The sequence below is a fragment of the Anas platyrhynchos genome, chromosome 1, assembly GCF_047663525.1.
Source record: "Anas platyrhynchos isolate ZD024472 breed Pekin duck chromosome 1, IASCAAS_PekinDuck_T2T, whole genome shotgun sequence".
Taxonomy (NCBI): domain Eukaryota; kingdom Metazoa; phylum Chordata; class Aves; order Anseriformes; family Anatidae; genus Anas; species Anas platyrhynchos.
The window spans coordinates 126,582,777-126,610,614 of record NC_092587.1 but is presented as its reverse complement, the minus strand read 5'-3'; the positions used below and the strand labels follow the sequence as shown (position 1 = coordinate 126,610,614).

At 42.2% G+C, this 27,838-nt stretch overlaps 1 protein-coding gene across 1 annotated transcript in view; it reads right to left on the bottom strand.

Annotated features, from left to right (window-relative positions):
- Positions 1 to 23,396, bottom strand: part of BCLAF3 (BCLAF1 and THRAP3 family member 3) — a 33,587-nt gene extending 10,191 nt beyond the window's left edge. Inside the window, exons 1-10 of the mRNA XM_027448333.3 lie at positions 23,224 to 23,396; positions 15,631 to 15,704; positions 13,072 to 13,650; positions 12,060 to 12,728; positions 9,784 to 9,962; positions 9,083 to 9,197; positions 8,819 to 8,882; positions 7,857 to 7,975; positions 5,904 to 6,018; positions 222 to 317 (exon numbers count right to left, since the gene is read on the bottom strand). Of these exons, the coding sequence (XP_027304134.2) occupies positions 222 to 317; positions 5,904 to 6,018; positions 7,857 to 7,975; positions 8,819 to 8,882; positions 9,083 to 9,197; positions 9,784 to 9,962; positions 12,060 to 12,728; positions 13,072 to 13,650; positions 15,631 to 15,671 (1,977 nt within the window). The 5' untranslated portion in view covers positions 15,672 to 15,704; positions 23,224 to 23,396. The remainder of the gene's footprint in view (positions 1 to 221; positions 318 to 5,903; positions 6,019 to 7,856; positions 7,976 to 8,818; positions 8,883 to 9,082; positions 9,198 to 9,783; positions 9,963 to 12,059; positions 12,729 to 13,071; positions 13,651 to 15,630; positions 15,705 to 23,223) is intronic.
- Positions 23,397 to 27,838: the final 4,442 nt, after the last annotated feature.

Below are 27,838 nucleotides of genomic sequence, written 5' to 3'. Positions count from 1 at the left end.
CTTTGGAGTTAGCTTATTTCTTCCAACTGTACGGATACAATCCTGGACAACTCAGCTCTGCTGACTTTCATACTTCCATTTAGTTCTATAGAGACAATTAGGCAATGATGCCACTATTTCCATGTCATTCAATACTTTCAAATCTGTCTCTTTACTGAGCTCAGCAGGATCAAAACCTCAATTTTATTTAACAAATGCATCTGATAAAAGCTGATGTGTACCTTAAAGTGTCTTCTGATGGGTCCTGTATTTTCAAGGTGTCCTCTAATGCGTCTATGAGGGAAAGTATCACTTGTTTTTGAAGAATAGTAAGAATTCTAGTAGGAAAACAGACAAAGTTATTAGCTTAACGTTAAATTATGAAGGAAAACAGTCAAAAGCAACAAAAGTTTCCAAGTTACACTAACACACTGCAATCTTTTCAATCTTACAGCGTTTGACACAATGACACTGTTTGAAGGCACCAGAATAGGAGAAAATGGCCTGGAGTCCAGGTTGGCTGAAGCAATGGCGGAGCCCATGGAAACCAAAGATGATACAAACCATTACGTTGGAATATCATTCTCTTGGGTCATTACCTGCTCAGATCTCTTCAATTAAGGCTCTGCACCCCTCTCCCCCCAGAACAGATGCCTCAATTTGCATGCAGCAAGTGTAGTGGAATAGCACTCATCCCTTGAGTCAGGAATAAGAACAAGATTAGTACTCTGGACATCCTTGGGTAGCGTATGGCCATCGTTGGTTAGCGTGTTTTACAGCAGACACATGCAATGCTACCACACACACCACCAGAGCAACCAGACAACAAATGTCTACCACATTACATCGGTCCATAGAAGATCCTACTTTTAACTTTGCATTATAGAATAGGGTTTCGGAAAACACTTGCCTGCCACAGAAACATACCTGTTTTCAAAAACAAGTGGAGCAGACAAGGGGTACTGAAATAGTTTGTGTCAACACGCCGAACAGCTGCAGTCCAACAGCCACAGTTGCATAAAACAGAGCGCTCCACCCAGCCACTGTTTTACCTGTGTATTTTGGCCCTTTTCCAACTTTTCCCACAACAGCTACCTTGAGAAGATCCATACAGCTAGGATATGACTCTCTCCAACCACGGTATACAATTATAAGTGTTACATTTACATACCAACAGGTACTAATGTTATCTAATGCAGACAGAACTGAATGGCTAATGAACTCTTGGCCAAATTCAATTTTTTTGTTCCATTTAAAAGTCCTCTTGAAGAACCACAAAAATGTTCCAGTGCTGTTATTTTTTTCCCCAAATAAAATTTTTCTAAATAAACTATCATTTTATAATAAAATGCAAATGCAGGCTTTGCTGTTTATAGACTTTCTGTACTCTTAACAAAATATTAAACCTTTCCGGTGGCAAAAGCTTTTTTGATGTTTTCTAACACTTTGCAATTTGGGGTGGCTAATAAATGCAACAGCACAGTATTGCAATGCAATTCAACTCTTAACAGGAATTTAAGCTATCCTTTTTTTTTTTTTTTTTGAAGAACATTACTGCCTACAACTCAACTATTTAGCTTCTGAAAAGCACTTTGAAGAGAAGCAACTCAGCAGGAAACAAGAAAAGAGGAAGAAAGTTTATGAAGTGAGATCAAGATAGTCAAAATGGCTTTTCAAAAAAAAATTAAATACCCAGAGGAAAAAGCATGTCAGAAACTTCCCAGCTCTCTTATCAGCATCTGAAGATACTCCATGAAATCAAGTTATTTCTCCATGCACTACATAATTAAATAAGGAAGCTCCCCACTGAAGTTCACTCTTCTTTAAAGCTGAGAACTCAGCAAAATTAAAAGAGAAACCATTCAAGAACATTTCTTGTTATAGTTAAAAATAGAACTTCAGGAATTAAAGAAAGCCTGTCTTCACTAAATATGGACATCCTCACTCTACACTCCCCCCATCCCTTCCCCAGATTCAAGCACATTCACAAAAACCCCATTAGAACTACTTGATCTACAGATCTCCAGCAATCTACTGCTCAGAAGTTTCTTAAGACAGACTTAGTTTTAAGAAAAAAAGTGAGAAATACAAGTAGGTTCTTATTCTGATCTCATATTCTTTAGCCTTTTGGTCAATAACATGCAAGGCTAGGCAGATATTTACATCTGCAAGGCAAAAGTTATTCTCAAGATTAAGCTCAACTCCCACTTATTAAATACTAACATGAGAAGCACATTCCCTTCGCTGGCCTGCTATTAAAGGTTCTCTCATACCTTGCCCCGAAAAGATATTGGTAACCAATGGAAACTGGACACTAGAAGTAGGCAATAGGAGATTTACGTGTTCAATTTGGATCCAAATATTGCCCGTTTAACAAAAACCCAACAGAACCAAAATGATGTTAATATCACATTTTGATAATTTACTCTAAGTATATTTTAACAGGACTGACACAGTATCTGTCTCTACATGAGGCAACATCCTCACATCAGATGTTGTTATCTGCTTATCAGGCTTTGAATTTAAGCAACCATCTTTTATCAGTACTGATACACACGCCTTCTTACACAAGAGAGTGAAATTTCATTGTGGTTTTTCAAACAAAACCAGAAAGTCTTCGTTAGTAAATTCAGACAAAAAAATTTAAATCCTGTATTACAACTTATGAAGAAGTATTTTATCCCGTCAAATACTATTTTAAAACTTTTTTTTTTTTTTTTTTAAAGTCTTGGCACCGTTATGTTCGTCATTTGAAGCCTGGCTCTCTGATGTACCTTCTCTCTATATATATTCACCTGTAAACAAGAGCAACCAAGCCTGGGAGGAGTGCTGAAGGTTAGAGTTCTTGTTGTGCATTTCCTGGTACAGGTGCAACACTTCTAAACAGAAGTGGTAAGAGATGCCTGCTGCATACTTTTGCATGTGTTTTCCACACCTTTACAATTTTGCTGACACAATATGCTATCTCTACATCTCTTCTGCAGCATAAGACACCTTCCCACAAAAACTGGAGAGCTCTGCTTATATTGTGGAGCTCACTGAAACGATTCCTACCCACATATCTAAGAGTAAGCAAAACCACAGTTACTTTCTTATCCAGCAACTACTGTCTTAGCTCTTGCTTACATTTCAATCCCTTTCTCAGTATTTCCACACATTTTTGTTTCCCACAGTCTATGCTCCATTTTAGAATGTTTCCTATTTCATAAATGTGGTTGGCCCAACATCAATATTCTGATGTTGCATCAAACCATTTCTTAAATCCAACGCACTCTTCTCTGAAGATCACTTTTTAGTCACGGTCCCTACACTTTCCAACACATATGGCAGCATTCACATCCGAGCAACTCTATTCTAGTAGAAGACTGAATCTCAAACTCCAGACCTCTGTCCTCTTGTAAGAAACAGGTGTGAGTGGTCTTTACCTTCATTCATTGCTTTAAGGATGCTTTCGACTGCATTAATATTGCATTTCTGAATAAAGCAGCAGTGGACACAGTCATGCAGCTCTGAATTTATTACAGAAACCCTGCTCAGTTCATAAGTTACACGTGGCTGAAATTAAAATCGACCACTTCGAAACTACTCCAGTTCTCAACTCCCACAGTAAATAGTAGAGCAGTGCTAGCACCTTACATACACAGAGGATACACGGAGGTCAAGTTTGAGCTGCTGCTCACCAAGATAAGCTCTGCTCCCATAGCACCCAGCCCTGAAGAACTGCTCCTTCAGGAAAGGACCCTACATACTCATATAGCGTGTCCGCACACCACAGGAAATGCCATGCTACTGAAGCTGGCTTGTTAGCTGAACTGTTTATATTGTCTCAGATATGAGAGTTAGGGTATTAGTGATCTGCTCTGCCTGGGAAAAGATGACTTTCTTTCCGCATTACTTCACATATCGAGCATCAGATGTAGCAGATAACAGGAAAACAAACAACAGGAGCAGAATACAAACTAAAAGCAAGAACAAAGAACAAAAACAGAAGAGAAGATGCACTTAGGAAGTGCCAATTAGCATACTCTGGACACGTTTGCCAAATGCCTGTAACCCCTCTATGCCAGGTGGCGAGCATTGATTCATTTCACTTCTACTGGCACACGTGAATGGCAAACCAAAGTGTTTTAACTTCCCACTTTGTCTGCAAACTTGCGCATGGCTGACATAATGAAGAGTCATCCCTTGCATTTTTAATACCTATGCTTTCACAGATAACGCTGTTCTGAAAGATACACTGCACTGAGGAGTTATTCAATCTCCCCTAAGGAAGATAAGCTACCTAAGAACTGCATGTTTGCAGTTTGCTAGCAGATATCAAAATGCAGTCTTCAGAATCATCAGCAGATCTAACAGTAAGTCGGTTTTTATTTCAAACTAACAGCTAACACTCTATAAGTAATACAGCCACTGCAAACAAAATGAACAATCAGGATGTGTTTTGGGGGCTTCAATCTCAACATCCCTCACTCTTTAAAATTGTTGTACTGCATTGTTTTGCGATGAAAGACACACTTGCCAAGCAGCTACATCTCAGTGACAATCACTACTTTGACTAAATAAAAGCTACTTTTGGTGGACTTCGAAAGTTGTATGGTCTTCCGGAACCTTGTCCATAGGTTATTAACTACGATGTATAATAAATTGTCATTCATTAGTCTCCTTGTTTTGTGCCCACCAGAAAACAGGTTTTAGAGTTATACCATACAAATAAAGCTTTTCTAGTCTCACCAGTTGCCCAAATTAAACAAACACAAACACTCAGAAATAGGACTGCACTTGTTTAAAAGGGATTTTCCAGAAGGGAAAAATTTATTACTACTGTACTTAATATACCTCCTTCCCATTTCAATATTAAAATACTCTTTCTTAGGCTCTCTTTGTAATGTAAGTGCCCAAACTAGCTTTGATAAACTCAGTATCAACATGGACAAGCTATGCCACGGTATGGCATTCCATCCTTAGGAATATAATTTTGGACATTTCTAATTATTTCTGCAACATGTTCTTCATTTTTGTTTTTAGAGTAAGAGCTTTGCATAACTTCTCTCATAAGGAGAAACATTGTTTTAATAACAATGCCGGACACAGTTCTGGACAACTTGATTGAGCAGAGTTTTGGACCACATGACCTCCAGAAGTCCCTTCCAACCTCAGCCACGCTGTGATTCTGTGAATGCTACTTACACAAACCAAGGATTCAGACCTTCCCTTCCAGCTGCTGACAGCTAGTTTTTCCCCAACTATTCCACATTACCTCAGGTTATCTGCTCAGTAACAAGGCCTTCTAATTTGTGTTTAAGTATCATATTATGAACTAGGAGAAATGCAACATATGGAAAATTATATTGTTTGTAGCTTTATAAAAGACGCTTGTACTGTCTCGCAGTACAAATCAATCGATTAATCAGTTTTTGTAATTCATTATGAATCCTAAGTTAATTTGACCTGCTCCTGCTACTCAGTAAGAATTTGAGAGTTGCACACCTTACTTCCAGACTCTGAAAAAATATTTTAATTCTACTGTAGTTACACCCAATATCACCAATTTCTGACAACTTCCCTGTTAGGTTATAAAAAAAACAATAGCAAAGTGGTTTTAGAGTGCTACAGAGGTGTTCTAAAGCAAAAGCACCATTTGTCATTTTTTGTTTTAAATCAGAATTTGGTCATAAGAGTGATTTTAGCTCACTTGCATTATTCTATGCTGCAGAAGTCTAAAGAAGTACGGTTGCACTATAACTGAAATTATGACTGTTTTTATTGTTGAGCAAGTCTGAAAATAAAGCCTCATTGGGAACTTAAAGACAAGAGTTCACAGATTATTAAAGTCACATCAGCCTAAACAGGGCAGCAGAAACCGAATCATGAATAAAGATAAGAAAAAAAAATGCAGAAGCTACTACTTCTATATTTAGGCTTACCAGGTGAGGTTTCCCAATAAATTTCCTGAAAGGTGGTTTAATGAACCTCATAGGCTTTTGGAAGCCATCAAGTTGAGAGTTTTGTAATTTTGAAAGACTGCAGCTTTGCTGATTCCTGATGTGCATGAGACAGAGAGAGAAAGAGAGAGAGAGAACAATTAAAACCCCAAACCATAATATAGCAACACCTGGTAATTTAAATTACCTTATTCTAACATCTGTACCACTTAGAAGTTGTAAAGTGATGGTTTTCAAGCGATCTAAATCTAAGACACTTGAAAAATTACTAGGGCTTAGCATTGGTGTACAAGTTGCACAGTAAGCTGTATTCTCTTAGGCAATGATAATTAATGGAGATATTCGGCTTTCTCAGAAGCCTCACTATCAAATCAGGTTTCCCTGGCTCACCCAGCTACACCTGCACAGCTGGTTGTCACTGCCCTCTGCCGGTTGACCTGCTTTCTGCATTTCAGCAGTTTTGTACTGTACTATCTTTAAAGTTGTATAAAACTCTCAATTTTGAAAAATTCCAAACCTGACAGAAGCTCTGATAAATCACTAGATGTGAACTTATGCTCATTTCATCGTCAACAAGCAGGTTTTTTGTTTTGTTTTGTTTTGGTTTTTTGTTTGTTTGTTTTGGGGGGGATGTTGATTTTTTACTGGGCACTTTGTTAATACAGATGTGCATAAAACCTTTAAATAAAACACATACCATGAAAAGTAATCACCAGAAATACAAATGTATAGTTCCCAAAACATAAAGAAATGGTTGTCATGGATGTGAAATAAATTCATAGCTGATTAAGTACTACCAGGATCTCACATGTGGACTATGAAAAAAACCCTGATCTCAGGAAAATTTTCCTCCTCATCCAATTGCTGCCTTCTGCTCACAATATGCTATCCACTAGGGTTGACAGCGTGATTTTCACACTTCCCCAACCCAGGACAGCCACACTTCTTAAAGCAGCTTGAGCTTCCTTCTGTAAGTGGTAGATATGAAAGGTAGGGAAGACAGCAGCTGTGGAAATAGCAGAAAAAGCCTTCCCAGACAACTGGGCCAAACATATACGAAAGATACAACCCCGGGCTGATAAAAGGCTATCAGCAACTGTCCAGTAATTTGGTTTTATTTTCTTTTTGTTCAAAAAAAAAAAAAAAGTATAAGATACAAGAAGTGTTTCCTCTGCAACGTTACATGTCAGTTTTCCTAAGTACACACGTATTGCTGCTGTTTGCCACTTACAGACCATATTTAAAATGAACAAACAGCAATATATTAAGAGGTATCTGCAAGTCATGACTACAGCATAGATGCATTTCATTACACTCTGGCAAATCTTCAATCAACATTTCTAGCACTAATAAGTCAAGTCAGCCAACCTCACAACATCAAAGCAAAAAAGGATGACTGAGGTTAGCGAACACCTCTGGGCCACCCATCTTTAATAAACCTGCTGCAGGAATTCAGAGCAGGAACAAGCAATTCCAAAAATCTAATTTTAGTTCATACAATTCTCCAAGAATCACAATTTCTGACATTCCACGACATTACAAACAACTAGAGCAGCAGAACAATGCAGTCATTCTAGAACGCTTTTATGAAAAACCAAAATATCAAGAGAATGCTGTTATATACCACGTAAAGTAGCAGAAAAATAGTAAAGCATCTTCTGATTTGTTTTTTCCCCTATTCCACTCAGGTCTGCAACTTGAGCTTGCTTTTTTTTTTTCCCCCCCTCCCTACTGCAACTTAACCTCTTTCAAGTCAATTCCCCATTACATACTACATTTGCAATGTATATTGGTGGAATTTCAATCCAAATCAAATTCAGAAACTCAGTGGAAAGGAATCACAACAAATTTGAATGCACCTGTGGAAGCATCAATACAATTAATGCATAAGAGAGACATGGGCTTATGCAAACAGGATTGCTATTAGCTAATTACCTTGGAGCTGCACCATCTACATGAAACATTCTCTCATCTTCATTCTTCAATCTCTCTTTTCTTCTCCTTTCTATATCATGCCTTAGATCGTTTGGATCTTCTAAAACTCTCATAATGTTCTAGTTAAAAGCAAGGGTTGAAGCCAAGTTAGCTCACAATAGCTAAACACTAACTCGATTCTGTCCTTCAGGGGTTGCATCCCATACATAATCTTGTTAATGCAGTACAACCATCTGGACATAAGACAGATGCACATCAACCCAAAGATCCCAAATCCAAAACAGTAACAATAATTTGTCCCAAACAACTACCCTCTCTTGCGCCATCTGCCTTGTTACAAGCTTCCAGACAACATTAAACAGAACACTAGAATTTCAGCAAAAGAAGCTCCTGCTGAGTTACCACAACAAAAAATATTCGCATATTCCAGTAAACCTTAATTAAGAATAAGAGATCTTAAATTGTATTTCTACATACTTGCACCATAGAAAAAATGGGTAACTAAACCACAGAAAATATAGCTTAGAAGGGGAACATAAAAATCCCACCTCCCTTGAGAAACGCGTTGGACAAAACAGCATTCTGAGGACTAATCCGTATGTTGGGTCAATCTAATATCTGGAGATAAAAGAACTGTCAATGTTTTTTCTGTTTTTCCAATCTGAGATGGAAATTAGGATCTATATATCAGTCACTTATTTCGTGTTTACACTATTCAAGAACAGAGAGGGGTTTGAGGAGCAGGGATAACCACCCTCCAGCTACTCTAGAAAAATACCGGCATTTTACTCAGTGAACACATACTGGCACCTTTGTGGTATGTGTCAATATACTTGTGTGCATTTCTTTAAAAATAGTCAATTTCTGATAGTCTTCAGAGAACACAGAAGTGGCTTAAGGGGAAAAGCGTTACTTACATTTATGTAATTTTCACTTAACTGTCAAAAAAAATTAAATAGTACCTGAGGAGATTCTGATGGCACAGTTCGCTTGTTCTGAAGTTCTGCGAGAGACATGTCAATCCTCCTGGAACAGAGAAGTTACATAAGAACAAGCACCATCAGGATAAATAGCAAGATCACTGTTAGCCAACTACAGGATTCTTTTCAGACTACGTATGGAAAACTTAAAGTCAGTTAAAAAAACACTGAGGCAATATTGTGCAATGCCTCCTGAAGATTAACCACCTTCATGCAAATAAAGTAAGGCAGAAGCACACCAATTACCTGTGAATTTCTGGATCCAAACTTATTTTAGCTTCATTTGTATTTGGAATTGGTTTGTCCTGAATTTTTGAGAACCGTTCGTGCAGAGTTATGTCACATGATGCGAAATAATTTGCTGTGAAAAGATTAAACACAAGAATATTTGTTTGTACTACTTGAAGCATTTAGCAGAAAATTGTATATTTTAAAAGATTAACTGTTAAAGACACAAACAACTTCCAAGATTAAATTTGAAACTATTTCCACTTGTAGTTTAAGACTCTCAAGCAGGAGATTAGGTCAGGCTGACTTAGACAACCCCTTACTAAGTAAGATTAAACTGAAGAAAGTTGACTATTTATTACCTCTCTCATGGCAACTACTGGCATCCTTCAATAGCAGAGTTCCACACTGAACATGATGCAACTGTCTAGGAACTAATCTGAAAAAGTAAAGGAACTATACATAACTAGTAAGCTGTGATTACAATAAGCTTTTTCCCCCCTCTCCCTGTCATTCCTAAACAAGCAGTTTCATCTTAAGCACTTGTAAGAAATCCTTTCTACCTTAACGCTCCACAACAAGACCTCTGTTAAGGACTGATACCTTCTTACCATCATGCTCCACCCACCTACTTTATATCCTCAGCCTACCCTTTGTAGGTTACACAGTAGTTATAAATACATAAAGGCATACATATAAACCCCCAGTATTACAGCCACCTTTAACTTGATGGATAATTGTGATTATTTCCTGAGTAAATTCTCTGGATGGGTCGTTTTCAACATTGCGTGTTACAGATTCCATGTGCTCAAACACCGGGTGGAAGTTCTCATTTTTCCTGCCAACAGCAACCAGATCGTGTGACATCTGTCTCTCTGTAGTATGACTAGAAGCAGCCCTAAAATAAAAAAAAAATTGCAGATATTCACTTGAAGAGAATTCAATATTTGAAAACTTCAAACAAAAAAAGTAGAACAAAATAAATTAAGAAGTTTGCTTTAGGAATAAGTGTCATGAAACAGAAATCTCTTTTTTTTTGCTTTGAATTTAAAAACAACCCAAAAAGCGCAACTCTAAGGGCCATGAGGAAGGAAGGCTATAAAAATAAAAAAACAGCTATGACTACGGTCTTGGGAATCCTTGTTTCAAGAAGTGTGCAATACAAAATTGGTAATTTTTAAACTTTATCTAGATTATTAAATAAAATAGATAAATGAAGACCGATAGCCTTTGTAGTGTAATTCTGGGAGGCAAATGGTCTTTGTTTACAAAGAGCTACCAGACTGTTTTCAAGAACAGCTAACAGATGTCAAAACCACAGCATCTTTGATAACTGCATCACTTGAGCCTAGTCAAACATCTTTCCAGTGGCAGTGTGTAAACTTAAGAACGTGTTTAACATCTTTTTTTTTTGGTCAGCTTTTACTCATTCTAAATATATTTATGCCTGAAATGGGTGCATTGCTTCCTAAGAGCTATTTTGACAAGGAAGCAAACACTAAGATTTCTACTGCTTTATTTGCAACAAGAATGCTTGTCAGTTGTAAAGAAGTTGAGGACTCAAACACTGCAGAACGGACAGTGAAGTCTTTGTCTTGAAGGTTTTATGTGCAAAGTGATTAAGCACCTGTCTGTTCTGTACTTGAGAAGTAGGAGAGTAGGATTTCATGCAAAAATTGCATCAGAAACAGCCTCTAGCAGGTCCCAGAAGTCATCTATTCACCCCCAGTAACTGCATATGAGAGTGAATCCAAACAATCTCATTTTAGGCACTTGTCACAGATGATTTGAATTATCTGCCTTCTTGTGAGGTTTATAAATGAATCAGCTCAGTCATTTGATGTCACGTGTTTAAGTGCCTAAAGTACACAGCATGAATACTCCCAGTTATCAGCTTCTGCAGAATTAGTGTTTTAGCTTGCTATATTTTTTTAATTTTGGTTGCAAAACCAAATCTTCTACACATAAAATAAGCTGTAATCAATACTGTACTTTCTTCAGTCTGCACAAACAACCATGCCCACTGAATTACCACGTCCGTTGTGCATGACTTTCGAGACCAGCAGCGAGAGAGTACTACATACAGGAATCATCCTGTGGGCTTGCAACAAAAATCAGCAAGAATTCAGTTGTTTTCCTTACATTATCGTTTAGGAAGGTAAATACATGTCTCAACAAAAATCACTTTCTTTCCCTCAGTCTTTTATATTAGCCCCTTACATGCAGACAGCGACTTGTCTTTATAATTCTCAATTGCATTAAGTATTTCTGAAATAGTGGAAAAGGAAAAAATATATATATAAATATAGATAGATAGATAGATTCATCAGGGAAAAGAGGCAAAGTATCTTTAAAATGAAGGCTGATCAGCTTCCAAAAGGGATTACTGCCATTATCCAACATCTTTGCCTGTAACAGCAAGGCAACAAACCAGAAAATATCTAGACAAACCAAGCTGCTTACTCCACCACGTATCCTCTAACTTAATTTTCGTATTACCCCTTTTTTCCCACCCCATTGAGGTGACAACAGGAATGCTAAAGGCAACCACAAGCATTACATACAAGACAGAAACATACTCTACTATGTTTCGGTTAAAAGGTTAAAGGTTACCTGGTTTTCAAAAGAAATGAGGAACCCCTCAGGTAGCCAAAAAAAATGCCATCGCATTCCAGAACAGAGGACTAGGCATGTCTTTTTTTTTTGTAATATATTTGCTTATAATAACCAACTTTAATTACAGTTTGTATCAGCCATATCTGTTCTTTCCACTCGCTACTACATCTCCATGAAATGAACTACTGTTTTATTTCTTAAATAGAAACAGGCTACGATCTTCCAGTCTGAGCAAGCCACTGTTTTAAACATAGTAAAATTAAAAAGGTACAACCTTAGTTCGTCCTTGTTACCTCCTAAGGAAACACTTGTTTCCTCTGATATTCACGAACTGTAAGCATACAGGGAGAAAGTACAACAGGTGAGGGGAAAGAAATACCTGTACTTTGTCACCATTTTCTTCATATCCACTTTGATTGTGAGATGTTCTCTCCTAGAGTTGACATCTGACATTTTCACATCTGAAACAGTGTGACTTGAATCATGCTGGCTACTGGAGGAATCTACTTTACTCCTGAGTTCCCCTTCTTTCCTTACTCTTTCCTTCTGCTTGTTTTTAAAGGATCTCAGATCCACATCCATCTTGGAAGAGTTAACGCATGCATTGCAGCCCTTCTTTGAGCTGTATTTAATGGGTACTTCAGCATGCCCTCCTTCTTCAGTCTGTCTCGCTCTTCCACCACTAAAGTAATCTAGCTCTTTGCTATTCCGGGCACCCTTAGAAGAACCGCATTTCTGGTCTTCCTGCTTCACATACTTCTGAGCTCTATCATCTGAGAAAGACTTTTCCCCATCTGGATGCCTGCGCCGTTTGTGACTGTATTCATAGGCTATCTTTGTGACAGAACCCTCCGAGTACTCCCTTTCGGCCGAGCGGTGAGACTGGGCACCCAGATTTCTTTGCTCCTCCTTTTCTTGGTAGGGTGGAAAAGAACGTTCTTGCTTCCACTTGGAATTTCTTGCTACTTCTCCACCGTCATACCTCTCCATTTCCTTAGCCCTTTCAGACGCGTGCCCATATTCTCTGTAATCGTGATCTTCAGGATACCTGTGTTGACATAAAGCAATTTACACTTGCACTAGAGAAGAAAGCGAGAACTTATATGTGAAGAATGTTGGACAGCAGAATGCGTGGCAAGTTAACCCAAAATCCCTCACGCCAAGGTACGGATGTGCAGGGGCTCTTAAGAGGGAAATAATATCCTTTCATACTCTAGCCATCAATACGATTTACTTAAAAGACAAATACTTCACTATTACCAGTCGCCCATAATTAAACTACAAAGTGGCAAACGTGTTTCAAGGTGGTTATCTTCAACTATAATGAAAACAGACTTTCACTTGAGGCTTTACACCACAATACCCAGGTTTTAATTATTTTATTCCTATACCTCTTCTGTAAAGAGCTCCTTGACGTAAATTCATCAGACACTCTTCTGGGTGACTGAACATACTTCTCTTCATGTAACCTCTGGTGCCTCAAGTCATCTTCATGCCATTTTCTTTCAAGTTTACATGAAGCCCCTAATGGTCTATGAAAAGGTTTCATTCCTTTTTCGTTTCCAGCGACGTTGTAGTGATCAAACATGTATCTTTCTTCTGTTCTGTGGTGGTAAAATGGCCAATCGTGCTCTTTATACGGCATTTCTGAGTATTTTGGTGGTAACTGGCATCTCCTGTTGCCTTCAGTTCTTTCTGATGAATGTGTTCTGTAGGGTTTATGACCGTAAGCATCTTCCATGAGAATTCTCTTCAGGTTTGGCGAGGGTGATCTACGTTCATATATTCTCTGGTGGTTATTTCCATGAGGTGCAAATCTAGAATTGCTTAGTCCGTATTTTTCATCATCTGTTCTCCAAGGCATAGGTTTCTTTGGGTCCTTACGAAAACTTTTATATTCACAGTCATAATTCATATGAGCATGCCTTTGCCTGTGGTGCTCTGGACTCCTAAACGCTGGAGATAAGGACCTAAAGCAAAAATAAAATTCACTTTAAGTAGTCCCATAAAACTGAATCAGCCTCTTAATGAGAACATCTATTCCCTAAGGACATATAGTTCAGTACACAATTTTCATCAACTGGTAAGAAAATTTAAGAACATGACAAGACATTCGGTGTCATTTGTCCAGCTGGAATACCAAGCTTGCTTTCAACCCTGTTGAAATGGTTAATAGGAAGAAATACCCGCCCAAAATACCAGTAAGTCAGTCATTTTCCTCTGCTGACATTTTTTCATTTAAAACTAAAATTAGTCTCATGTATATGAAGTTTCCACTACACTGAAAACAACTGTTACACATTTTCACACTTCTCAAGCATTCCCTATCTTTTTCAGTGCCAAGAGAAAAAAGGGGAATGGAAAAAAGCACATGAAGAAATCTAAAGAAGTTATAAAAAAAAATGCCAACACACACACATTTTTCAGGCTTTCTTATCATGCCAAGGGAAAAAAAAAAAAAAAAGGTGTTAAAAACATTATAAAAATATTCTACTTCAGATGTCACACAGGTAGACATTTTCCTGCAGAAGAGAAAGTTTGAGAAAGACTTTTTTGGTCTTTTTGTGGAAGTGTGTGCATGTGTACCTGTATATGCATGAGCATATGCACTATTCCTGCAACTTCAACAGCTGAACTGTTAATAGCAAAGATCCACTCAGTAACACCCTTCTCACCTTTGAACTTTGACCTACAGTTACAAAAATGAAAGCAACTTAAGCATTTTTAGCCAAAATCTCCCTAAAAAAAGAAAAGCAGCACAACCCACTAGCAAGAGCCTGAAAGTAATCCCAGTCCAAAACCAGATCAGTGTATTTAATTATTCAATGTACACTCTCGAATAAAAAGATTGAGAAATGGAAGTTGAAACAATTCAAGTCACTTTCTTTGTACATTTGCAGTATGTGCACAATTTAGCATAACTATTTCCTTTGTTCCTGCAAACAGGTTCAAAGCCAGAGTGACAGATCTGCATAAAACTATAGCAGCTAACTACCACTCGCACCCATGCTGCCACCCCAAAATTTTCTTGGTTGTTCTGGTTAAGGCTTGCATTTTTACGAGAGCTCAGGAATTTCGCTCTGCCCTTTGCTCCAAGGACATATTGCCAATTATCAGTCTAGTATGGAAGTAGGTGGGATTTCTCTAAAAGATTCTCCCTGTTATTCAAACTCCCTTTGTCACCCCAACCGAATTATTACATCTACTTCAAAAAAAGGCAACCCAAAACCATCAAAACAAAGTAAGGTTTTGTATTACATACCAACAGGTTTCAAAACCTTCAGGTCATATTCCAGCCTTCTAGCTTTACCACCTCAAGTTTGCATTGCAAGTCCTTAAAACGAGGCAGGTAACTTAACTGCCTGAAGTTGGCTGGATGTGCTTCTGGTGCCTTATGTCAGTGACGCACGCTACCATGCCGGTGTTGAAAAACAAGGCCACTAACTCCCATGCTTTTATTTTGCCTTATGCTGCACGGCATATTTCACTGTGCTAAAGACCAATTAAGTGATCAGCCCCAAAGGCTCAGAAAGCCTGAGGTATTTGAACAAAGCATTTTTAGCAATCGATCTTCTGGCCCTCCCCTATAGACTAGGAGGAAGAACAGGAGCAAGCTAAAGACAGTGCGCCAGGTGGTGATTGAGTAAAAATACATTTAACTATTTTGGTGCTTGAGTTCAGTACCTCAGGCAATTCCAAGTCCCAAAATACGCAAGTTGAAAAAGGCTCTTCACAAGAAGAAAACCTCAGTATCTCCAGCTTAAAAAAATAGCAATGAAATTCTAATTTGGAAAAAAGGTTGCAGAAACAGTTTGGGAAATCAATTATTATTTTGTAAAACATGATGTTCAGATTGCAGTTCACTTTTGCACAAGTTTTAAGTCTTCATTATAAAGCCCTACACAGAGCTACATTTCAGAACACAAATAGAGTTACAGATAAATATTTACCTTTGTTTCCATCGTGGTGATCTTGATCTAGACCTTGTCATCTTCTCTCATGTGTTTATATGAATTTCTTGAAGCTGTAAAAACGACAGAATTCACTCGTGTGACAACAGGATTCACTACAGTTTGCAACAGGGACACTTGTTTTAACCAGCACAATATTAGATGCTTTAGGGCTGGGCTGTGGCTTATTTTTAGCAAGTTTTATTTTTACTCTTACCGCTCATCATAAGGCAAGTAACTTTTATCCTAATTACTGATCTTAGGAGGCAGTTTATTTTCATTATAAAGAATTTAAATATTTGGCCATTGCTCTCCCTTCTTTAATGCTGTTAACATTTAAAAACAGCAGTGAACAATCCAACAAGCTACAGCAACTGGAAATAATGCTGTATTTATTAGAGGCACTAAATGCTACAGATGACAGACTGAGGAGAGACAGCCAGTTTTAAAATCAAATTTATAAGGAAAAATTTTTTTTTTTTTTCCATTATCATCTATACTGAACTACAAGTTTGTAATATACATCAGTACTTTCCCATCATTACAGACCTCCTGTAAGCTGTAAGTGCTCCATCAAGTGTTAAATTGTATCATCACATTTCACCCTAACAAAACCACGTATAAAAGATTAATTTCTACACTTCACTTGCTATACTACACTATCTAAACACACTGCTCTTGAATCCTGGAAGTAATTTTGGGCATCCCTTCTCATAAAAGATACAGAAGAATGAGAAAGAGATCAGTACAATCTACCTGTCTTGTTCTTCTTAGCAAAAAGTTACCAGACACTTGGAAAACAAGTAATGAAAGGCTATCCAAGCTCACCAGTAAACGTGACTGGGGAATCAGCATGGAACAGTTATTCATTATTTAGCAAACAGGAGGATTAAAACGGGGTGAGGTTATCATCAGTTAGCTAGGTAAAAATTGGAATTTGGACCACATACCCAAGCCTAAAACTCCTAATTACCACAAGGAATAAATGGATGCAAAAACAAATCCATCATCAGCTCTGAAATTAATGAACAACCAGTCACTTGGAACTGGAAAAACATGCACAGGTCAGTGTCATTTTATACGTGCTCTGGTATTTGCCATAAAAACTTGCTCATAGACCCTTGTGGAGGCAGAGAACTACCCTAGACTGGCCAACAAGGCCTTTTTGACACTCACAGACACTCAGATCATTTCTTGTATAAAAATATTTTACCAGAACAACTGAAATTGAAAGGACAGGGAAAAAAAACAATATGCTTTAAGGCTCATAAGAAACACAGAGAAGTAGGCATGTGCCCGCATGCCTGGTCTCTCCCACCCCACACTGATAGGTCAAATTAAATACTAGGCCTTGCTATACCTTATTTTTGTCTGATTAGATCCTGGCTAGAACAGCACTACCTTAGAAGAGAACATACAGCCTGTTTCTGATGCCTCCCACCACAGATGGATGTTAGACAAACCATCCCTAACCCACTACATTTCAGGCTGATTCTGGAAACATTCACTTCCTACTCATAAACTGAGCATAATCTAACCAGACAATTTTTTGCAAGGCGTAGTAATAGCACAGATCTAGAAAAAAAAATCTAGTTTTTTTATTATTAAGTCTCATGTTCCGTTAGAGTATTTGCTCAGCAATGAGTCTTTCCCTGTGGCAAGGCATGAAGTTGTAAGTGCGAAGGGTTTTTTGGCTTCACTCTCTCTTGCGTAAGTACCCCAAAGACAATGTAATATTGGTTCCTTGAAATTTCAAATATGAAGGTAAATATTGCCTCTTAGATCCTAAAGGCATGTATTTGAGGACTGTGCAGCATGAATGTACTTTAGACCCTTTGCTTACTCTAAGACTGTTACAGCCAAAGCTAAAAGATGCTCCAACACCAGTATTTGTATTAAATACTTTTCAAGTAGTAATAGTGTGGCTGAAATAATTTCCTATTTCTCACCAATTAAGACACACCCTATCAAACTGAACAGAAACATGAACCCATCAAAAACATGAAAAGACACCCCCAGCAACAGAGAGACACATCCCACAAGCTCTGAAGATTCATCGCTACTGTTTTTCCTTATAAGCTGACAGCTTTTAATATGCCAGAGTCTTGTTTTCTATCTTCCCTTCCATTCTGAAGTTCATCCTTCATTTCAGAAGGAGCACACAAACACCAAAAACACACAGTGCCATTAAACCCCACCCAAAGCTTCACACAGAAACTAATATAATGCCAGGACATCATGCCACAAATCAATCAAGCTGGAAACAACAGAAGATTTCTTCTTCTTCTTCCCAGCCCAGCTGAACAACCTCCCTAACAGCACGAGAAGTATTATGACAGCATGTCTAGGTCTCGCCTCCGGATAAACAAGATGACTCTAACTTTCAGCGAAGACACTCCTTTCCCCCAGTGGAAAGAAAGCGCTCACTTGTTTTATTGCACCTCCTAAGAAGCGACCCGGGATTATGAGATTTTCTCACAGCGAGGTTCAGAGCTGCGACACGCGGCACACGAAGGGAGCAGATACTCAACGCCAAGCAAAACCTCCAGCGTAACACCAGAATCCACACAGTGCTAAATTCAGGTTTAAATCGCCTCACCTGGATCAGCAATACAGCTCAAAGCCAAAAGAAAGCTTTCCATAGGAAGGTACTAGGCACCAAGCCTGGCTACTGTAGATTGATTTGAGCCACGTGGAAGCCCTACAGCCCCCACATCAGCCATCCAGATGCTGCCCAAAGGCAGCTCATTTTGAGCCAGAGATGCCAGGGCCTGCTGTACTCTGGATTCTGAATTTCACCGAGTCCTCCCATTGCTCTCTGGAGGATGCTGTCACTATGAAAGCATGACAAAAACTATTTTTTTTTTTTTAAACTGTGAAGCAAGATTCCCAGGTTCCCAGTGCTCCTCACATTTGTTGCATTCTGACAATAAGTGACTCATTGAGGAGTTATCACTAACTGTGCTGAGATGGTTTTAACATTAATAGGAAACGCCACCTTTTCCTTGACTTTTGGAATGGAAATCTGACAGCTTCTCTCTCAGGAGAAACTGCCTTAAGCCTGCTGCCAGCCCCCCTTTGATTATACCTTTTGGAAATCAACACTTTCTTGTAGTTTCAGTGACCCAGATGAAGTATCTGTAGTGGGTTTACGAGACAAGGTTTTGGTAGCAGGGGGCCATAGGGGTGGCTTCTGTGAGAAGGATCTAGAAGCTGCCCCATGTTTGGGAAGGGCCCCACTGCTGACCATAGCCGAGCCCCTAAGTGATGTTGTTTGAGCCTCTGTGAGAGCACATTTAAGTCAGGGAAAAAAAACACTGCGCCACACAGCAGCTGGGAGATTGAGAGGAGTGAGGAACGGCCTTGCAGACCCCCAAGTCAGAGCAGCAGGAGGGCAGGAGGTGCTCCAGGCAGGCAGCAGCAGTTCCCCTGCAGCCTGTGGAGAGGCCCCCGGTGGAGCAGGCTGTCCCCCTGCAGCCCATGGGCCCCCCATGGAGCAGATCTCCACGCTGCAGCCCCCCCCATGGGTGGAGGAGCCCCCGGTGGAGCAGGTGGATGTGGCCTGGAGGAGGCTGCGGCCCATGGAGAGCCCCCGGGCCGGAGCTGCAGCCCGTGGAGAGGAGCCCACACAGGAGCAGGGGCCTGGGGGGAGCTGCCCCCACCCGTGGGGGACCCGTGCTGGAGCAGTTTGCTCCTGGGGGATGGACCCCGTGGTACGGAGCCGTGTGGGAGCAGTGCTTGAAGAGCTGCTGCCTGTGGGCAGCCCCCGCAGGCTCAGTTGGGGAAGGACGGCATCCATGGGAGGGACCCCACAGCACAGGGGATGAGAGTAACCGAGAAGGAGCGGCAGAGAAGAAGCGCTGTAGACTGACCATAACCCTCAATCCCCTGTTCCCCCACGCCACTCAGGGGGAGGAGGTGCTTTTGGTTTCTTTCCTTTGTTTCTTGCTTCTCTAGCTTGTTAGAAATAAGCAATAAATCTTACTGTCTCCCTATGCTGAGTCTGTTTTGCCCGTCACAATAATTACTGTGTGATCTCCTTATCTCAACCCTCAAGCCCTTTTCATCGTCTTTTCTCCCCCATCCTCTTTGAGGAGTGGGAGTGAGAGAGCGGCTGTGGTGGAGCTCGGCCACCCACTCGAGTAAAACCACCACAGTATCTTGAGAGAGATAACGTGAGAACAACCAGAAATCGTTTGGGGTACATCAGCCAGAACACACATTCTTTTGGAATGGTTATCAACTTTTAAGAACTTGCTTTTCTGAATGAAACCATCTCCAACCTCTTTGGTTTTCTCAGGCAGTAAACAAAAAAGTGACCACAATCATCTAGCTGAATGAAGGGGAATCAGAGCTCTAGCTAACGCAAACAGTCCCACACCAGCGAGCCCCAAAGAGCTAAAACCTTACAGACAGAACACAGCTGGAGTAGAAATTAACTCTTCTGTAAACAGACCGCAAATGCATGGGCTGCTTTACATACTTCTGGGTCCTTCCATCATCCACAATAAAGATGACAGAAGAAACACCACACTGGAAAGATGAAGAGCAATTTAAGGGAGACATCATCTCTTGTCCCTTTGTAAGGGACTGCCTGTCACTACAACTGCCTCCCAAACCTTTTACAAGAGGGAGGGCTAAGCAAATATTTCCTAAGTTGGGTCACACAGCAGTCACAGACAGACGCTGACCCTCGCTGCAAAACCTACCCAGCTCACCATCCTTCCTCTTTGCTCTAGGAGCAATTGGGAACCTGCAAGCTTTTCATTTGACTATCTTCTAGGCTGGGATCAAGCAGAAACTGCAAGGGACGTGCCAGAGCATGCACTGCTGCGGTGCCTGTCAAGAGAGAAACCAGGACCTGAGAGCCAACACCAAGACAGTCAAATACCTGCCAGAAATACAATCAAATTAGAAGTCCAGCTGCAATCCAGACAGTTTAAAGAGTGCAGTACAGAAAGCCATTTATCCTATCCTCTAACAAGAAGCATGGGACTGACAACTTTTCTAGTAAGTTACAGGAACAGAGTCAGAGCTTGTCAGATGTGAACCCCACAGCTACTGCCGGAGCAGGACATCAGCCTTGTGTGCTCCTCTTGCCTGCTGGGCTTCCAGGCAAACAAGCTCCCTTGACACTGCCTGTGAGGAAGGAGCTGAGCTGACACACAGCCCTCCTCCCCCAGGCACTGCTGCACCACGTGCCTGGCCGAGGTGCTGGGTATGCACAACCAGCTCAAAACCTTATCTGCATAAACCTCACCTCCAACACCAAGTGCCCAGGGAAGAGCGTAAGAGCAGACAGACATCTCCCAGCTGCAAGGGGACTTTGTGTGTCCTTTAGCTCCAGCCACTACCAGACAGATGCCCAGTGACAGCTCTGCCAGCCCCTGGGGTAAGTCCTGGCAGCAGCACACGTAGGGCATGCCGGTGCCACAAGCAGTCACACGTGCTGATTGAGGCAAATGAAACTTGGCTGAGGGATCTCTCAAGAGTTTACTTTTATAGGCAAGGTATCTGATAACAGATCTAGGCAGAAGATCTAGATCCTGATTTCCACCTGCAGGCTTCACACAGGTTGATCCTTGGTATGGAGCTACATTAACAGATGGCCAGGCCTCGTGCTATTGCTGAAGCCATCCCATGCAAAATACCATTCCCCTTCAACCTGCAAGGATAAAGACCTTTTACTGGAAGTACAATCCCAGCTGAAGTTCAGAGGCTCATTAAGGAATATACGAGTTGCAGAAATTCCTTGAGATACAGAGAAAGTATTCCCCTGCCCCTGCGTATTTGAACAAGAGAATAAAAATAGCCGAGCAGATCTCACTGAGCATGTAACTTAAGCTCAGTGTGCTCTCATTTAAAACTAACCCATTTAATGACACTAATTAGCAGGCAATGCCTCACCTTTGTAGAAAAACAGATTACAATGCCTACTTGAAAAGACTGAGCTGGGTAAGTCTATAGCACATAATAAATTACGGATTTCAGTCTCAAATCAAAAGCAGCGTGGCCAGGAGGGCGAGGGAGGTGATTCCCCCCCTCTGCTCTGCTCTCCTGAGACCTCACCTGGAGCCCTGCCTTCAGCTCTGGGGCCCCCAGCACAAGAAGGACATGGAAATGTTAGAACAAGTCCAGAGGAGGCCACGAGGATGATCAGAGGGCTGGAGCACCTCTCCTGTGGGGACAGACTGAGGGAGTTGGGGTTGTTCAGCCTGGATAAGAGAAGGCTCTGGGAAGGCCTTCCAGTAACTAAAGGGGGCTACAGGAAAGCTGGGGAGGGACTCTTGGTCAGGGGGTGTAGGGATAGGACAAGGAGTAATGGTTTTAAACTGAAAGAGGGTAGACATATTAGATATAAGGAGGAAATTCTTCACTCAGAGGGTGGTGAGACCCTGGCACAGGCTGCCCAGAGAAGCTGTGGATGCCCCATCCCTGGAGGTGCTCAAGACCAGGCTGGGTGGGGCTTTGGGCAGCCTGGGCTGGTGGGAGGTGTCCCTGCCCATGGCAGGGGGGTTGCAATTAGATGGTCTGTAAGGTCCCTTCCAGCCCAAACCATTCTGCAACTCTGTAAGATAAATACCCATTTTACAAAGACAGCACAATCCAAAAGCATATTGGCTAGCCTTTCCTACATGGCATTTTAGTACAGGTCTTTAAACACGTGGCTGTGACAGAGCCTTAAATTTCACAGCACCATCCCCAGCCATTTCTGCCTACCAGGTCCTAAAGAGACGTCAGGAGCAGGTTAGAAATCCATACCTGCATTGTATTAGCAGGTAAGCTAAAAAAATAAGATGTAATAACTTCTTGTCAATTGAATGCCATCCAACACACACAGACCCTAACAGAAATCTTTGCTTTCTCATCGTAAATCACGACAGGAGAGCAGCAGAAGAGATCCCCACGCTCAGAGCCGCCAATGCCAGCAGCAGGCAGCCGGGGAGCTGCAGGAGCCCTCCCGGGGCATCTCCTCCTGCCCACGGAGCCGCTGCCACCCGGGGCAGGAGCGGGGCGATGGGTGGGCACCCAGGAGGCAGGCAGCACCGTGATGAAGCCCACCTCATCTCATCTCACCTTATCTCATCTCACCTCCCCGCAGGCGAGGGGAAGGCGGCAGAAATACCAGTTATTTCGCCAAGGGCAGCCGAGGAGGAGGAGGAGGAGGAGGAGGAGGAGGAGGAGGGCACGGCCCCCCGTTGAGACAGCTGTTTACCAGGGCGTGCCAGCAGGGGTGTGTGTGTGGGGGGGCGAAGTTTCACGAACCTCACCTCACCGGATTATAAAACACAGCAGGAAAATCCCCACGGCTCCTCGGCAGCCCTGCGGAGCGGACAGGGCAAAGACTTCACCACGCAGCCCTGCCCAGCCCTGGACCTGCCTCCTCCTCCTCCTCCTCCTTCTCCTCTTTCTCTCCTCAGCCCCAAACTTCATGGGCAGCCCCCGGCGATTTGAGGAGCCTTTGTCTCACCCCCCGCTCCCCCGGGCTCGTCTCAGCGCCCCCCTCCCTCCCTCCGTCCCTCCTCCCTCCCGCAGCCCCGCGGGGCCGGGCCCTGCCGGCCGCTGCCAGCACCGCGCCGCCCCGGCACTCACCGCCCGCCGAGCCCAGCCCGAGCCCGGCCCCGGCCCCGGCCCCGGCCCCAGCCGCTCCCGCAGCCGCCGGGCCCCCAGCAGGTGCCCGGCCCCGAGCAGGCGGGGCGGGTCCCGGCGGCCCTGCGGCCGCTGCTGCTCCCCACGGGCGCGGCGGCGGAGAGAAAGGGCGGGCGGGGAGAGAGGAGGAGCGGGCGGCCCGGAAGGGGAGGGATGGGGAGGGGCGGCCCGCGGCCTCCCCGCCGCTTAAACCGGGGCCAGGATAAGGCAGAGGGGCTGGCAGTGCCCTGCCCTCTTCACAGCCGGGGTCTTTCAGTCCTTTCCTAAGCAGCTCAAACGCAAATGTCTCCAAATGCCTGGCCTGACGCTCCCCTTGTTGCAGCTTGAGGCCATTTCCCCTCAACTTCGACATACATACACAGTCATTCAGCTTTTAAAAGACCTCTCAGATCATCCATGTGAGTGCAGAAGGCTCACAGAATCACAGAATTGTCTAGGTTGGAAGGGACCTCAGGATCATCGAGTCCAACCTCTGACCTAACAATACAGCCCAACACAGTCCAACACAGTCCATCGAGTCCAACCTCTGCCTATACAATACAGAAATACGGTCACAACTTTCACTAAACAACTACTTCCTCTGTTCCTGGCTGGTATTTTCCTTAACAGGAGCTCGAGGCGAGAACTGGGCAGAGCAATCTTCAGGTAGAGAAAGTGAGACCAGTCTGGGTCGATGCTGTTCACCCAAACTTTCCCAAAGAAACCCAGGCCCCCAGGGGCTCCTACCGCCTGCAAGGCTCCACTAGGTCGAGCCTGGCACGCCTTTCCTGACACACAAGGTGATGATCACTGCACAGCTTCGTTCCCAATCCCAAGGAAGGGAACTGACACAAAGCGATTTGGTTTTATTCCCTGCTGCAGCTGGCGTAATGGTTTGCCTGCTCTCTAGGTGTAGCAAGGCGAGCACTGCCCTGATACTTAAGCATAGCCAACCCCACCGCTGTGTGTTCATGGTAATCTTATACATTACATGCACTGTCCAGTACTTTGTTACTAACCCCTTGATTCCACTCAGATGCCCACGAGCCTTCATACACTGATTGGCATTAGATGGTCTTCAAGGTCCCTTCCAACCCAAGCCATTCTGTGATTATCCTGGTGGGTAACATCAGGCATATACACAAGGGTCTCCGTGGTAGGGACCGTGTAGTCCAGGAAAATGGGAAGTTAAACACACTTTACAAATTAAATTAATATTCAAACCAGTGACTATTAGGAGCTCCCCAGCATTGTTGTTCGCTATCCCTAAATTGTGAAGGCTATTCTATTGCACAAGGCTTGACAATTACTACTTATTAAGACTAATTATTTTAATCTATTTCCATGTTTTTTCTAATTAGGTGTCATTAGAATAGAGAATAGCTTTCATATTCCTTTAATGTTTAATTTAGTAAACATTCCCTTTGGAAACAGCACGGCTGTGGTTTGCATGCTAAATACTTGGAAATTATGTATGGAAGTAAGCTAGAATTTGAAAGCAGAAACTGGCATGAGATAGTAGATAGACCTTACCTATCTGTTCTTTCAAGCAGGCGTTTTGTTTTCCACATAAAACTTTAGTATTGGAGCCAAACTTTGCTGAATGATAGGTTAATTTAGAAAAAAAAAAAAAAAAAGAAAAAGCAGAAATAAAACTTTCCTCGATCCTTGGAGGGTCAGGTCCCGGAACCTGGGCTTTCCCACGCTGCCGGGCTCACCACCACAGCCACCACTTCTGCATAGCTGCTCTCCGCCGAGGTGGACTAGATAAATGAAATTAAAAGCCCTTTGTAGGGAGCGGGTTAGTTTGGTTGCTGTACGCGGTTCATTTTGGTGTGTGTAGACAGAGCCCACAGATGGTTGTACCTGAAGGAGAAACAGCACATCGGAGCGGTGAGAGAGGATCTGCTGGAGCAAACATCTGCAAAGGGAAGATCCACCATCAGGAACTGTAACGATGGTTTTAGTGGCCAACCTCTCTTAATACTTAAAGGGAAATCTTTAGTTTGTACTTCACTGTTTTATTATGCCTCCTGATAAGACCTGCGTGGCCTCATTAACTTTGATCTCCTCTTTTAGAGCAGTTTCATGTTTGTGTTTTCTTTTTCACTTCTCACCTGCCCGTCCCTCAGCACAAACATTCCTTTCTTGTCTTTGAGCTATAACACAATATTTTTGCCAAACCACAAAGCATGTCTGCTGCCTTGGAAAAATAAAAAAAAAAAAAGTAAGCTGTCTAAGTCTTTGCAGACACACAACACATTTGCTTCTTCTAATAAAAAAATAGGATTTCCGTCATTCAGTGGAACAAAATTAGCTAAACCTCCAAGCTCCCGGCGAAGGAGTGTCAGCTGTTTGTCTTCATAAAAACCTGAGATACCGGTGCTTAGGTCAACTCCTGAGGTTGCTTGTCAAAATAACTTTAAATCTGAAACACCTCATCCAGGCAAGAATTTGGTCCAGAATAAAGTAAAAGACCAGATGTGGTGTTGTAGGAGCTTTGTTCAACAGCTTTCCGGAGAACAGTGGTATTTTTTTTCAGTCGGTGCTCAGAGCAACAAATAACAATTCCCTCTTTAACCGAGGAAACAAGCCCCACGTTGTTTAGCTCCGAAACTTAGGGAAAGCTGTCAAGCCATCGTTTAATTAAAACCTGAAGGAAGGCGAGAGGCTGACTGGCTGCACGCCTGGGCTCCGATAGTATCACCAAATTACTCTGTAAAGGGAGCCTTTAGCGAGGCTGCAGCCCCGCGTGTGTTACTTACACGGGCCTCGCGACTCTCCTGTAAGGACACGCAGAAGCTGCGCCGCTGCCTCGGGGCATGCAGCCTGCGTAAACCTGGCTGGATTTTTGCAACTTAGCAGTGAAAACAATTGCCACGCATGAATTAATACCGACGTGTGACACAAGTGCAGGTAGCAAAACGTCAGTGCCGTGGCTTTGAACGAGGCTTAGCGTCCCCGTGTCGGCTGCAGACGGGCCTGGGGAGGCTGCGGAGGTGCAGGGCCCAGGAAGGAGGCAGGCCGAGGAGCCCCTCCGGTGAAGCAGCCAGATGGGAAGTCTGAGAAGGGAGAAGTTTCAAAGGGTACAGCTTGACAGGAGGTTGTGGGGCTACCCATACTCACTTCTAGCAGTTTTAATGATAATCACTTCGATAATACGCATACAGCATCCTTGCATTTCTTCAGCGTTGGACCTTCAGCCAGCCCTCTTCCCCCTCCTGCCTTCGACCTACTCACTAAAGCCACCAAATTTCATTTGTTACGGGGCACTTTCAGCCCAAAAACATAAACTAACCTCTTAAAAATTTAGGTTAGAAATGCAATTTGCTTGCCGAAAGGAAAGAAATGCCAACACAGTCTTCAGCTGGGGAGGTTTTATCCACATCCGACCAGGCCCATGTGGATTCATCACCTGTGACAGCAGAGCCTCGTTGCTGTCTCAGACACACTACTGCAGATACTCAGTCTCCAAAACAACTGATCTTTTGTCTCTGCTAGCGATGGTGTGGACAGTCTTTGTCCAGGAAACTGGAGAACAAACTGCTTGCAGCAGGCAACCACAAGAATTTGTATTCTCTTGTGCTTATTTGTTTGAACTGATAAGAGGTTTATGAAAAGAAAAGCGAGAGTGAAAACTTCCTCGTCTAAGATCTCGCAGCAGGAAAATCAGGAGTAACTCCACAGAACATGTTGGTGTTAGACCCTCATCGCTCTGCATGCTTACCACGCTAATAATGTTATTTCAGACAATATTGCATTCTGTGTTTTAAAAGAGAGATTATTCTGAAAAGGGAGGAGTGAACATAATGTTAATATAGTGTTGTCACAGATATTACCCTGGTACTGCTTACTGTGCTGAAGTTGGTGAGTCTAGCTGTTATTTATAGAAAAAATGAGGAAATCCTGCCAGAGTAATTTCCTTGATTGTGAACATATTTCAAACCCATTACATTTTTTCTCCAGCTATGTAATTGAAGGTTCTCGGGTCCATTCCTGTACAGTGTCAATCACCTACAATTGCCACTGACTTCAAGCGATGCTAGAAGATGCAGGTGATCATGGATAACTTGTGGTTTGAGTTATTCATGTAACTATTTAAAAATCTTAGAGCAAGGACTTCATAGAGAACAGCACGTTGCTTACCTTTTCTTTCTATTCATTGAATCTCTTCTGAATAATAGTTGTTTTCTTCTCTGGAAATCATTAAGGCTTGATTTCAGGAGGGATACACTTCTATTTTTGTAAAGCTCCCAAGTGAACACCACGCACTAGTTTCCAGAGCATTTGTTTTGATCCTGAGAACTGCAGGCGCCAAGTAATCACGCAGCCCACTAGTTCAAAAACATTGCTATCTCAGTCTTGAATCATTAGAAATACTATAAACTGTGTTATTGTACTTTAATACTACAAGCTGGAGAATGAACAAAGTAACTGAGACGAAAACAAGAGTCAAAAATTACTCAGGTGGTCAAGAAACCATTTTCTTGTATTTTAGGTAATTATTTTAAAAGCTGAAGCATCCTTCCTCTTAGTGTTTCTGCCTGCAATTTTAAGGGCTTTTACACTTAACATGTTG